At 33.5% G+C, this 13,847-nt stretch overlaps 1 protein-coding gene across 2 annotated transcripts; it reads right to left on the minus strand.

The window, feature by feature from the left end:
• Positions 1-241: 241 nt before the first annotated feature.
• On the minus strand, positions 242-13,636 carry LOC132560940 (N-terminal kinase-like protein). 2 transcript variants are annotated; one of them, XM_060225643.1, is made up of 20 exons: positions 13,456-13,636; positions 12,544-12,603; positions 11,995-12,075; positions 11,576-11,698; positions 11,115-11,341; positions 10,730-10,820; positions 10,115-10,270; positions 9,378-9,536; positions 8,994-9,101; positions 8,559-8,672; positions 7,494-7,586; positions 7,039-7,101; positions 6,589-6,777; positions 6,125-6,200; positions 5,701-5,823; positions 5,130-5,281; positions 4,412-4,528; positions 3,994-4,194; positions 3,469-3,790; positions 242-3,093 (listed from the first exon to the last, which is right to left on the minus strand). In XM_060225643.1, exons 1-20 carry the CDS (start codon positions 13,567-13,569, stop codon positions 2,945-2,947), a joined length of 2,718 nt encoding a protein of 905 aa, XP_060081626.1. In that variant the 5' UTR covers positions 13,570-13,636; the 3' UTR covers positions 242-2,944. The 2 variants fall into 2 exon arrangements, with proteins under 2 accessions (XP_060081626.1, XP_060081625.1); XM_060225642.1 differs by having other exon boundaries at positions 3,994-4,203.
• Positions 13,637-13,847: the final 211 nt, after the last annotated feature.

The following is a 13,847-nucleotide window of genomic DNA, read 5'->3' on the forward strand; positions in this document are numbered from 1 at the left end:
CTAATTGTACATGTCTGGTTATAAGCCCACCCACATCCCTGTTCAGCAAAATTATCAATCTGTGTTATTTCATTATCCTGTAACAAACCCAACCCTAATTTTGAGCAAGAAGTATTCTGATGGATCCCTAGGCTTATTGAAGGATAATTATGGTACAATAAAAAATTATCATATTAACAAAACAAAAGTAAAGATGAGATCTAATACAACACTTTTTCAAAAATGTTTAATAGTATCCCAGTCAATGTCTTACATTGTAACAATCATTAACAAATAGCATCCTTCACTCAGTCAATTTCTTTTACCCATTCATACATCTTATAACTACAGAAAAGACCATGCTATGTTATAAATAAGCACATCTACCTTACCAAGTGTTAAAAATGAAACAAAATGTACAAAGACTATGAACCATGTTACCAAAGGAAGAATCTTAATTTAGAACCAAACTACCTTGAATAAATTTTAGTATAAATATTGTAACATTTTGAGCAGCATGAAGCCATGAATACCAAAATTCTTGCACACAACCTCCACCCAAGGTGTTATTTAATTGGGTGTGTTAAATGTAACAACATACTGAATACAAAAAAAACCAAAAATGATAAAATATTTTATCTTTCTGTGTAATTCAAAAATTGCCTTGATGATAGTTAATATGTGAATACTCATGCCTTTGGGAATGAAATTGCAATCATGGTCATCACATGATAAAGAATGATACTATGATGTAATTTTATGACAATACAGATAATAGATTTAGAACCATGAAGACAGAAGTCTTCCCAAAACTCGGGAGAGCATCTAGCTTTCAATATTTCCCAAAATTTTCTGATTACTTAACAGATCTTTCACATTTAGAGGCTTGCAAAACTGTAAAAGAAAAAAAAAATGATTTCATATATCTCTTTAAGAAATTCTAACTCATGTTGAAATCCAACATATATTACATTCAACCAACGTTTCAAAATTCTTATTATTTGATTTATACAGTATTGCTAACTTATGACTTATTGATAAAACCTCAGATCTCTGCTCTATGCTTACAGGTATTATTACACACAATAGGAAATGCCTAGAAATGATATGTACTCTTTCAATGAATACTGATAAGAAAAGACTTTGTCTTTAAATGTTTGCACTTCCATTTGTAAAATAATCAATTTTCTAGAAATAACAAATTGAGTAAAACAAAAGGTCCAAGGGCCTTAAAGGTCACCTGAGTCACAAAGCTTCTTGTAACATGTCAGAAATGATTTTGTTAAAACAAGTAATATAACTTTGAATTTATTGTACACATAATGCAAATGTAAATTGTGTACACATTAATGGCTATCCCATGCTAAGACTTCTTACCAAGCTTGAATTAAAAGAAATTACACTGAATATTTGAATTTTCCTATATAAAAACTTCCATCCAGGAACAGTAGACCATCTTGGAAATTTCAGTAAATTTGACCCTTTGGGGTCAGTCAAGGGCAATATGAGCATCTCATCAAATTGTCAGGTTATACTAATAAAAAAAATTCTTAAGTTTGAACTATTTCTGAAATGAAATTAACAAATAATGCTCAAAAATGTAATTTTCCTATATAAACTGCAGTAAATTTTACCCCCTCCCAGGTGGAAATGCGAAAGCCTTGGGTTATGAAATTTACAATTTTGCTAAAGCATCTGAAGGCCTTTCCATCCATGAAAAGTACATGATTCTATCAAACAAAGGATTTGAGAAGATTTTTGAAGTTTCAATCAATTTGACCCTTTTTGGATCTGCCTCTTAGGCCCCTGGGAGTTTGGAACCATGTAATTTACAAATTTGGTGTGTCTTAAGCCATGGAAGGTTTTTGTAAAATTTCATTGAAATTGGTAAAGACTTTTCCAGAAGAACTGGAAGATGTTAAAAGTTTATGACGCACAACATTACATGCTGGACAAAAGGAGATCAGAAAAGGTCACCCTGAGACTTTGATGACTTGCTTATCCATAAAAACAAAACAAAAAAAAAAAAAAAACAATGACAGATTGCTCCTCTGGATATGATCAATTTCATGCAATGAAAGGTACTATGAATTTGTGTGTTCTTTATACCATCAATCCATGCTATCTTTTATATATGAAATGGACATAATAAAAGTCTATTCAATGGAATAATCCTAATGTATTTTGAAATTTGCTTTAGTATATTGTGATTTGACGGTTACAAATAGGGTTTTAATGGCAATGCATAGTGGAGACAGTAAAACAGATACTTTTGACAGGATAATCACAATATAATGCAGCAAATTTCAAAACACAGCAGCGTTATCCCTTTTCTAATTCTTACAGATTTAAATAAGAATACACATTATAAGTTGGTGCCATTTCTAGATTTGTGACACATTCAGGTGACCATTCAGTGTCATGCTAAGGTTCCTGATGTGTGTTGGATGATGAGGGTCATTGACATCATTAACAACCACCATGAAGGCTACATATGTAAGTCAGAATTTTGTGAAGGCATATTGCAGTTATTCCGTCACAACTTGCTTTTTATTGACCATTCAAATGATGCATTACATCTTGGTTGAAATATTAACAAAGGGTTCTAATGGTAATGTTAAGATGCATACACGGTTTATTGTTACAGGTAAAAAGATCCCAAAACCCCAAAGACAACTTCTGACAACAATTTGAGTATGGACTTCTTTAAATGACCTAAAGTAAGTATCCATCATGGTCGCTGACTGGAATAGAAGATATCATAATAAACCAATCAAAATGAAAGAAAGAGGTAGACTATAAATAGTGTTAAGAAAGTAATATGTACTAATCAATTTTTTTTTATTTAATTGTACTATGCTCATCTACACCATCTGACTGAGTAACTTTGCATAAGCAGAACATGGGCATGTTGGGACAATACAAGCACAATATCACAGTTCATTCATACACTTATGAACACATCTTAGTCCATTGCCATCTTTTTAGTTCCAAGCTTCAGAGCTCCAGCACCTTTCCTGGCTTCTCTTTTCTCTTGTAATTCTTTTTGTCGCTGTAGTCTTTTCTGTTCTCGTTCCTCCTTTTTCTTTCTAGCTATATCACTTTTACTTGACCCTGCATAAAGGAACATTGTCAGCATCAACACTGTGTTAGCTACAACTTTCTTTGACTATCTTCTTTGTTATGTATTAAATCCTCAATTGATAAGTTCAGATTTAACAGTTTTGTTGCTTAAATGTCCAGATATTTAATAAAAACAAAATTATTGGACAATTAAAACAACTCAGGTGCAGACAATTGGAAAGCGATTAACATTTGGTATTAATATTCTAATCTATTAATTGCTACAGAGAACAAAATACTAGGTAGTGAATTTGGTGTTAAGATTTAAATTGTGGATGTTACACATACAGAGTAACATGGTAATTCCTTCTCTTTGGAACTAATTAAACATTCACCATTGCTCAAATGTATTAATTCTTAATATACCTGTATCCCATGAGTCATCATCCCAGCCCCCTCCAGAATCTCCCCAGCCTGTCCCTGGCGTGTCTGTGCTTTCTGACCCCTGTGTCTCCTTGCTTGGCTTTTTTGTTTCCCGTGTGGTGGTGGTACCACTTGTGGATCCAACAGTGCCCCAACTATCATCATTATCCCAACCAGCATCTTCACCCCAGCCTGACTGTGGCGGGGGCGACTTGGACTTGGATTTAGGTCTTGTTTCACTTCGCGCAGGTGTCTCTCTTGTGTTCTCTGATTGGTGATCTTTCGCACTGGAAGGTTTGATTGATTGTCGTAAAGGAGCTTTCTTCTGCAAAATATACAAAAAAAAACCTTTTGCATCAATCTGAAATATCTAATATTTATATCAAATTAAAGCCTTTAGTTGACAAATTATCAACACTTACTTATAATTTTGACTTAGTATCCAAATCCTTTACATATTGTTAACAAACCAGGAAAATCTACCTGAAATCTGAAATTACTGATCAAGTGGTCAAACTCCCCACCTACCTTTGGTAAACCCATCGCTGAAGAAAAGAAGTCAGTGTCTGTGGGTTCGTCTGCTCCTCCCCAGTTGTAGGCACTAGCAGGTTGTAGACCACTGTCCTCAATAGATAAAAAGTCCTCATTCTCCTCCTGGTCCCATTCTCCTCCCCAGTCATCAGATTTAGACTTCTTCTCAAGCTTCATACCTCCCCCACTGTTTACAGGCTGTTTAGACTAAAAACAGTAAGAAGACTATGTATACATACACACAACGCCTGCTTCATCAATGAATATTAGACTCATTTTATGATTTCATTTTGATATTGCACTATTACATCAAGTCAATACACTGTGAATCAAAACACTGCCTTGGGAATTTTAAACCAGAAATCAAAGTTCCATTTAAACTAAAAATAAATCTCAGTTATTAGGAGTGACTTACCTTTTGTGATGGTCCAGTATCCTCCAAACTTCCCCAATTATCGTCATCATCGCCGTCATCCCAACCACCTCCAGGACTCTGTATTGTCTTTGATGTGGGTGACGATACAGGACTTTCCTAGGTAACGATACAGAACCCCAGAGATGAAGTTATACAAGAATAGACATAGGATGTTGATAGTTACAGATTACAGGTTACTAATGAAGTGAAAAGAACAGAATCTGACTTTTCAACATAGGAACACAAGTTGCTGAACTGCACAACACATTTTGAAATAAAACTATTCTGTACATTAATAAGAAACCAGACAATATCTGCAAGAAAAAGAAGGCGTCCCACTGAATACATTGTGAACATTATTTGTCCAGTGAAGGTGAGACCCTCTACATCAAGCTTGAGATGAGGTCTCTGATCCATCACCAGTCAGTGTCATAAACTCACAAATTTTGCCATAAAATATTTCAATATCTGACATTTGCACAAAATACAGTATGCATCAGATTAAAAAAATAATAAAGAAAATATTAAAAAAAAAAAAACGAAAAAAAATTTAAAAAAATTGCTTTCTACACATCATTATACAGTTTATAATTATCCAATATCTTAAGACAGGATTGTGCTGCAAATGACACTTCATCTTCCTTCAAACATTTGTGAAAACAAATATTCCTTATCGTTTACACTTCAATGTCCTCAGATCTGTGTACAGTTATAGTACCTGTATATCTCCCCAATCGTCCTCGTTCCAGCCTTCCTCTTCCTCCTCCAGGGAGGGTTCTGGTTCAGGCTCCTCTTTTGGAGCTGACTGTCTGCTTTGTGGTCGTGAGTCTGTGGGTTTTGTGGCAGAACCAGACATGGTTGGTTTTGGAGCTACAATGTTCAGAAAAAAAAAATTGTGATAAACTTTCCAACAGCTATTTCAACATTACAACTTCTTAAAATGTGCGGTATTTTTTTCATTTTAAGAACATCCATTTCTTTCTTATCACTAAAAACATTTTTCCTCTTATAATTGTGAGATCAGGAATTTCTAAGGTTAAGATAAATATGCTGGTCACTTCAGTACTTACATCTTTTACCAGACTTGCCTTTGTTGTATATTTTTGAGGTTAAGATGACCATGCTGGTCACTTCAGTACTTACCTCCTGTACCAGACTTGGCCTTGCTGTATATTTTTGAGGTTTAGATGACCATGCTGGTCACTTCAGTACTTACCTCCTGTACCAGACTTGGCCTTGCTGTATATTTTTGATGTTAAGATGGCCATGCTGGTCACTTTAGTACTTACCTCCTGTACCAGGCTTGGCCTTGCTGTATATTTTTGAAGTTAAAGAAGACATGCCCGTCACTGCCCATCCTGTCCAGCTGCTGGCTGACCCCATGGCAGAACCTCCAGCCAACACATCTTTCTCTGTATCAAATTCAAGTATTTTTAAGTAGGATTTGTCTACTGTTTGCATGTTTTCTCTCGGAGTAATATATTTAACTGGTATGACATAGTCTTGGATTGTTTGATTGAACTTACATATATGTGTTTGAAGACAGTCATACATAGTGCTGTAATGTTTCAACTTGGTAAAATGACACTAGGTAACTAAGATATTTACAGGGAAAGAGCACACAAGTCACAGGGAGAAAGTATCCCAGTATACAATATTGTGTCTGGTTCTAGTGATTACAAAGATCTACAGGATACTGTAAATAACCATTACCCATTTCAACTGCAAGCTCTGGATCTTCTGAGACTTTTTCGAGCTTTTCAATGAATCCTTTTACTGCCTTAAATGCCTGAAATAAAAGAATTGTAGACAAATGTGTAAAAAAAACCAGTAATTGAATATAAATCTGCTAAATATGTGTTATCTTATTACTAAGGCAAACTAATTACTATCTATTAAAAGAGATTTAAACAATTTAAATCAAATGAGACATATTACATTTGTCATGCTGTCAAGATCAATTCTATTGTTCATGTTAAATATGGGACAAAAAAAAAAACATTTTTTACAATTAATTTTCAGATTTTTTTTATCATTCTATGACTTGACTAGTGTTAAGTTTATCACTACCACCTAATGTTTTTCACAAACCATAAACATTGCCAAAGATTTTTGTTAGTAGCATATTCTTCAGTGTGCTTGTCAATCTATTGAATCGTGGAGACACCATGACTTACCTGGTCCCGAACACTTTTCTCAGGATCCATGGTCATACCACACAAGGGAGGTAATATTCTATTGGCCACCTCCTTCAGTTGGTAATAGTTTTGAGTGGCGGCCAAGGCGAGTATTCCAGCCTGTCGTGCAGGGGGGAATGGATCCTTCAGGGCACGCAGGAATGCTGATATAAGGATCTTCTGTCTCACCTACAGGTAATAAAGTTCTCCTAATATACTAGACATACTCAAAATAGTGTATTATTTCATACTACTTAGGTACAAACTGTACCAGCAAAAATATTTATTTTTATCAGGTTTTTAGTTTCCTTGCTCTTTTTTGAGGGTATTCTTAATAAACAAATTTCTTTAATATCAGGTAAGTACTAAGAATTCAGTTAGTATTTTTCTTAAGTACTTCTGCACTGCTCACACAGGGAGATTTACAGAATGATAAAAAGTTTTAAATACCTGAGGGTTGATACAACCAGCAATCTTTCCTAGACATACAGTTGTATTTGTTCGAATACCTCCCTGTAAGTTAATGAAAAAGTACATAAACATTTTGGTATATTCTACATCAGATAAAATTCTGTACAAGTGAAAATCATATTCAGAGTCGTCAAGACAATTGAAAACTATATAAGGTGTATGTAATCTGTGCAATTCAAAATCATGCACTTCAGCAAGAGGTAAAATTGACAACGCTTTCATTTCTGTAAATGTCTAATTTTTGTTACCTTTGCAAATGTCTAATTTTTCTCTATTTTTGCCATAGGATTGCATTGCAAATATTGAACTGATTTTGAATTTAGAAAGAATAACATAAAATAAGATATATAAGAACATAAGGACTCATAAAACAGACATAACATCTGAGACAGCGTTACCTTGCAATCAATTGTAATGTTTTTAATCAGCATTACCTGTTCATCTTTAGCCTGGAGACGTGCAAAGTGTTTCATTAGTTCTTCATTGACATTTTTATAGTTCAATTTTGGAGCCATATGTAACATCGCCTGTAAAAGATACAATTTATTATAAGCATGTGCTATACCAGTGATGACAAATCTTAACTCTCAGAATGACATTACCACATTAGTTGTAGACGATTTTAAATACACACACAGATGCATAGATCAAAGCATATGATATACAATGCAGAATTTAACCTTGAGAGTGTTTTTGACTTCCAAAAATGAGTTTAGACCCTTGGATTTGAAGGAAAATGTCTATATAGTATATCATTTGTCACTTCACACTTTTGAAATTGCAAATTTATCAAGGGTCAAATGAAAGCCCTTTGTTCGACTCTTAAAAACTGCCTCCAGCCTCAATTAATCTTAATGTTTCCTCACTGAATCAGAGCAATTCTGTAGAGTGAACTTCAATGATTATTGAAACATACTTACATAATGAAAGCATATTCCATAAACCAAACACAATTTTTCATTCAGGTGAATTCTCAATTTATAGTTAAGGGCATTATCAAGCTTTTTAGTCTTTAAATGTAAAAAGGAATATCTGAGGATAGTTAAACCTACTTCAAATGAATGAATACAACTTTAGAGCTATTCTCTTAAAACAGCTATGAAAATTTTTAAAAACATAGTCATGATCCTGTTCAAAGATCCATTAGTTTATATGTCAACAAACACTGTAGAACTTTGGTATGAATGAACGCACATTTATTTCGGAGGTTGTGATATGATCATGTAAGTCTCCTTGTGATAGTGCAGAACTGAAGTTAACATTAAAGGGCTATCACACTGAAATTTACTGAATTCCTCCAGCAGCAACTAAAGATCAACAGTGAGGCAGTGTCAAGTGAAAAATTAGGATGAAGAGAGATCTTAAGACTAGCTAGAAAATATAAAGATCCTAACTTTAGATATCTCTTATGATCATACGATTGGGGAAGCAGGTTCAATTCTTATGCCTTACTTGTTGTAGAACAGAACTGTCAACATGAGATTGCTACTAAAGGTTACCTTGATGGTGCTCTCCCTCACTGCTGGTACTGTATCCATAAAGCCAGTGGAGATCTGGGGAAATATCTGGTCATTGACAACAGCTGGCTGGAGGTAGTCAATGAAGGATTCAATCTAAAGATGGAAAAATTAACATGATAATGAAATTAAAATGATATGTATTTCAAAATACATTTGTCATGTGACTGTAAGTGTCTGTTCTATAGAAAAGTTTTAGAAGTTTTATTCACTGAGCTCTGTATTGTGGAGAAGTATTGTGGTGGAGTAAAATAGCTACCATGGACTGATATTTTCATGTACAGGAGTTTCATTCACTGATCCCTGTATTGTAGTGAGGTACAACTGCTTCTATGGACTGACATTTACCTTTTGTGTGAATTTGACTTACTGAGCTCTGTATTGTAAGTACAACAGCTACCATGAGCTACCATTTACCTGTTGTAGAAGTTTGACTCGGGTCGCTCTGTCTGGAGAGGAGAAGAGCTTCACTACACATGGCACTATTTTTTTCTGGTACTCATCAACATTTAGCTTTTTACCAAGCTGTAAATTAAACAGAGATTATACAGTAAAGAAAAATATTATTTCATGAAAATTAGAGCTATTGATTTACAGAATGAATATCTATTATATGAATTTTTGAATAGAGGTAACTTAACACAGTTAAATAGAATTTGAACTACAATATACATTCAAAGATAAATTTCATGAAAAAAGTGTCATTCAATAATATCACTGTCCACCAATAAGGCAATCTCCCTATTCTGGTCAGTTGTGTTGACCAAACAGTCATATCATTAGAGTCTTGTGTGTGGTTACCTTGAACAATGGAGCTAACACCGCTGATCCGGCATTACCATATTCAAATGCATACAGTAATTGAGGAAGAATCTTGTGTTTACAGAATACTTCCGGAAACAAGTCCAAAGATGATGTCAATCCGCTAAAAAATGTGGATTTCTCTGCCTGATCTTTTATCTATAAAATATATAAAAATCAGAACAAATTACAGCCATGTGAAAATAAGCTCACTACCTCCAAGCTTTCTGTATAAAACCAAGTGAGTTTCTTTACTCTCTCCTTCCCTATACTGGTGCATTTATATAACTGCGCATGTAACTGACTTGCATTCACATCAGCATAAAGATGCTGTTTGATATGTTTATTTCTATACATAGTCATTCAGTGATTACAATAAAAAGATTCCTAATTGTATCAGAAATGCTTTATTTCAACTAGATGCTTGCTTCATAAAATGGTCTTACATTATGGGACATAGAAGGATCAAAACAAAACTGTCTCATTGTTTTCATAGCTGATAGGTACTGATTCCCTAGGTAAAGAGGGATTAATGATATCGATGAACAAAGTCACGGGACTAAACAATAAAAGTTACCAAGTACTGTATCTCCTCTTGAACAACTACAGTGTTATCTTAGAAAGAAACCAGTAAAATCTTACCACCAGTAAATAGTGTTTTAACCAAATCCATCACAATGGATTTCTTTTTCCCCAAAGAACTGTTGTACAACACCTATACTGATATTAAAGCTCACCTGTATTTCCCCAAGAAACATCATTGTATCAACAAAAGAGTTATTGAGGAAGCCATTTGAACGACGACAGTCTTCTATAAACTTGGCTGGGTTTGGCCGGGACCTTGGATTAGCTCCCACTAATTCACAGTAATTTGGCACGAGGGATTTTGGAATCTGAAGTAAGACATAAACACATAAATGAGTAATGCAATATTAAAATTTTAGCATGTATATAAATTGTATATTCTTAAATAAAAAAAATCTCCAAGTAATAGCTGTTATTTTTTAATCTAATTCAATGTTGATAATTGTACCTGTCCTATTTTTTTTCCTATAATTGAATATTCCGTTTTAATAGTGTATTAGCGATTCTATATACGTACATGTAGGTTTAAACTTACTCTGAGATTTAACACATATATCCAATTAAAATATACACAATATACTCTGAGATTTAACACATATATTCAATTAAAATATACACAACATACATCTGTTTTACCTTTCCTAGAGACTTACAACATACAACAAACTACATGTACTATCAAATACACCATCTATCTGTTTTACCTTTCCTAGAGACTTACAAAATAAAAACTACTATAATATACACTACATATGTGTATGTTTTACCTTTCCTAGAGACTTTAAAGATGTATTCTTTGGTAGGGGACCACTAAAAACCTCCCATATTAGGCATCCTAGACCCCACATGTCAGATGACCTTAAAAACAAAAGCAATTATACCAATCAACATTCATTTCTCTTTTTACATTTCTGCTATTGAAAATGTATATTGCTACTTTTTAAAAGAATAGAATTTTCTTAAGTTGTAACATAGCTATGAAGCATCTATAATCAAATTCATACATATAATGAAGTTCTCCTTAATAGAAAAGCTATTATTTTTTTCATATAGGTTTAAAGATTAAAAAGGTAGTTATTAAGATCAAGAAAATGCTTAAATCCAATGGCTGGACTTAGTATGAAAAGATTCCACAAAGTAAAAAATACTGACCATTTCTCCCCACGTATTCCTCGTCTTAAATCTGATTTCTCCGGAGGATCGTACTTCTCCAGCACTGGCAGTATTTTGACTGGTGGTACTGAGTCTTGCCCTTGAGCAGGGTACATGTAGTCTACCCCTGCCAGTTTCCACTCCCCTGCAGGGTCCACAAATACTGATGCCATACACACATTGTTGTGAATCAAGTTACAATCGTTTACCAGGAATGAGAGCCCTTTCTGCATGAGAAAATCCACATATGATATAGCATGAGTTCTAAGACATATTTATAATAGATTTAAAACAGTTCAGTAGAACCAGCTACTATGTACAGAACAATTTAGCTTCCATTTAAAATCTGCAAAGTTTTAAGAGAAATATTCAATAGCAGGATTTAATTTTCTACATTATTATACTGGTATATTATTCTATAAGCTGAGTGAGTATTACCAGAGTGTAAAGATCAAACTTACAACAATTTGGTGAAGTCCCCATGAGATGGCCAACGAGTTCTGGTCACCATAACTTTCATTGTCCTTCAAGTACGTTTCCAATGGAACAACAGGTTCTGTGGCAAAATAAATAACTTTCTCTGTCTGAAATAAATCAAAAACTTAAAACATTTAACATTGACATTATCAAACTCATTGACAGAATGATAACTGTGTTCAAGGATCATCTCGTGTAATAAAATTGTGTATAGATGTGCTTTCTTTAAAATTTTAATGGGAAAAACTTACTTGTTTAAATCAATGTACTTGTGTTGTATGTTAAGTAAAACAGTAACAGTATTACAATATTATATATTACTTCTTCCAACTATCTCAACAAGGAACCATTATTTCACATTTACAAAAATCTTAAAATTTAATGAAAACAAGTGAACATTTACCTCAATGCCATCAAGAAAAGTGAGTATGTTTGGGTGTCGTAGAGTTTTTATTCTTTTTAAAGCTCCCTTTGCAAGTTGCACCTGAAAAAAGACACAACATAATTCTAACATTTCACTGAACAGCTATATAGAAATGTACAAAATGTCATATCTCACCACTAAAAGTAGTTACCAAATGAAGCTTAAATAGCTTCACAAACATTTGAATTTGATGATCAGCTCTCTGTGAAAACTTTCTTGATTTTCGCCAGGAACATTTTTATGAGCAATTTATAATTATCTTCCAAAAGGAACATTGTTATGAGCAATTTGCTGAACTCAGGGCCCAAATTGTCAATATATCAGCATTTCTGGAAAATTTGAATTCTACGTTCTGTAAATGTAGCACTTGTATCTGTAGGTGATACATGTCATACAGCACAATCCTTCTTGTTATAAACTATTATATCATTACTGGTATACATCATGTATTAAACACCATTACATAGATCGCCACAAATATCCTGATTAGAATATTGTGTTACTAATACTTATATTACCAAGATTTACCTGAGATTCACTACTGCCTTTTACATCAAAACAAAATATGGAGACTGGTTCGTTTGTACCCTGAAAAATAAAATGCACAAATTTATTAACATCTTTCACCTCAAGAGGTCCTAATCTAAGCAATCTTACTGTATAGAGATTTCATATCTTTGATATTTTATCACAATATCATAAATATGTAGACTACATAAACACTGCCATCCTGTTGATGGTACAAAATTAGGGAACTGTTTTGGAATCCTGCACACCTATGATTTCCTTGATACAATACAAAATAAGAATTCTCAGATGAACAGGGCTGGGAAAACCACAATATTTTAAGTAACAAGTTTATGCCCAAATTGGCCACTTGCACATTATATGTAAATGTGTGGTTTTCCCCAACCTGATTATTTATTTTTGGCGGGATTGCTTAACAGTTACATGCATCTATTATTTTCCTTGGACAATTTTTCTACATAATATCAGAACTTAATTATTTCATCATCATTTCTACTTCCACTTTACATGTTCTAGAAACAAACACAGCACTATAGAAACTTGTTGAGATTTTAAAATTATTCCAGAGCTATTTTTTTTCTCTGTATCAAATTAACACATTTAAATCTTATGTTTATAACTTGATCGGTCAGATAAGGTTCATGTGGTTAACAGGTATGGCACACTATCTCCACACATACATAATGGTTCTACAATTGAGCTAGTTACTGTTTTGAGTTTGCCTAACATTGCTAAGGGGAGGTAATATCAAACTTTCCACTGCCAAAGTCTCAGTCGAGAAAGTAACTATTGCCACAAAGTCAAATACACATAATTGTTTATATCTAATGGCCACATATTAATCAACGCTAAGACTTCATACAATTAGAGTACAAATTATCATTACTTCTACAGTAATAAAAGTTTTAAGACCTTTTTCTTTCCATGATGAAGTGTCCAAATCGATTTATCTTCCAAACCTGGGACAACTTCGAGGATTTCATAGTGAAAATCCTTTGTAGGATCTCTTGAAAAGAATGACCACATTCCGTGACCGTATTTTTATGAATTATTATCAATCCATTATATCTCAAAACAGTTTTTTCTATCGTAGCATCGTCATCTTCGCGGTTTGTGTGGCGTGTCAGATTTGCGGAAATGGTTTACTGACATGCGCAGGTATAATTTATGTCGTAAAATATATAATTTTTAAATTGAATTCTATAAAAGGAAGACGATCATTTTTGTATATGAATTATAATAAATATGTGAATGCACTAAAAAAAATAAAATTATAATTTAATTCCAATATCATAATTTTGTCC

This window comes from Ylistrum balloti, unplaced genomic scaffold (assembly GCF_031769215.1).
Source record: "Ylistrum balloti isolate Yb309-2 unplaced genomic scaffold, AGI_CSIRO_Ybal_v1 Utg371132, whole genome shotgun sequence".
Classification (NCBI taxonomy): domain Eukaryota; kingdom Metazoa; phylum Mollusca; class Bivalvia; order Pectinida; family Pectinidae; genus Ylistrum; species Ylistrum balloti.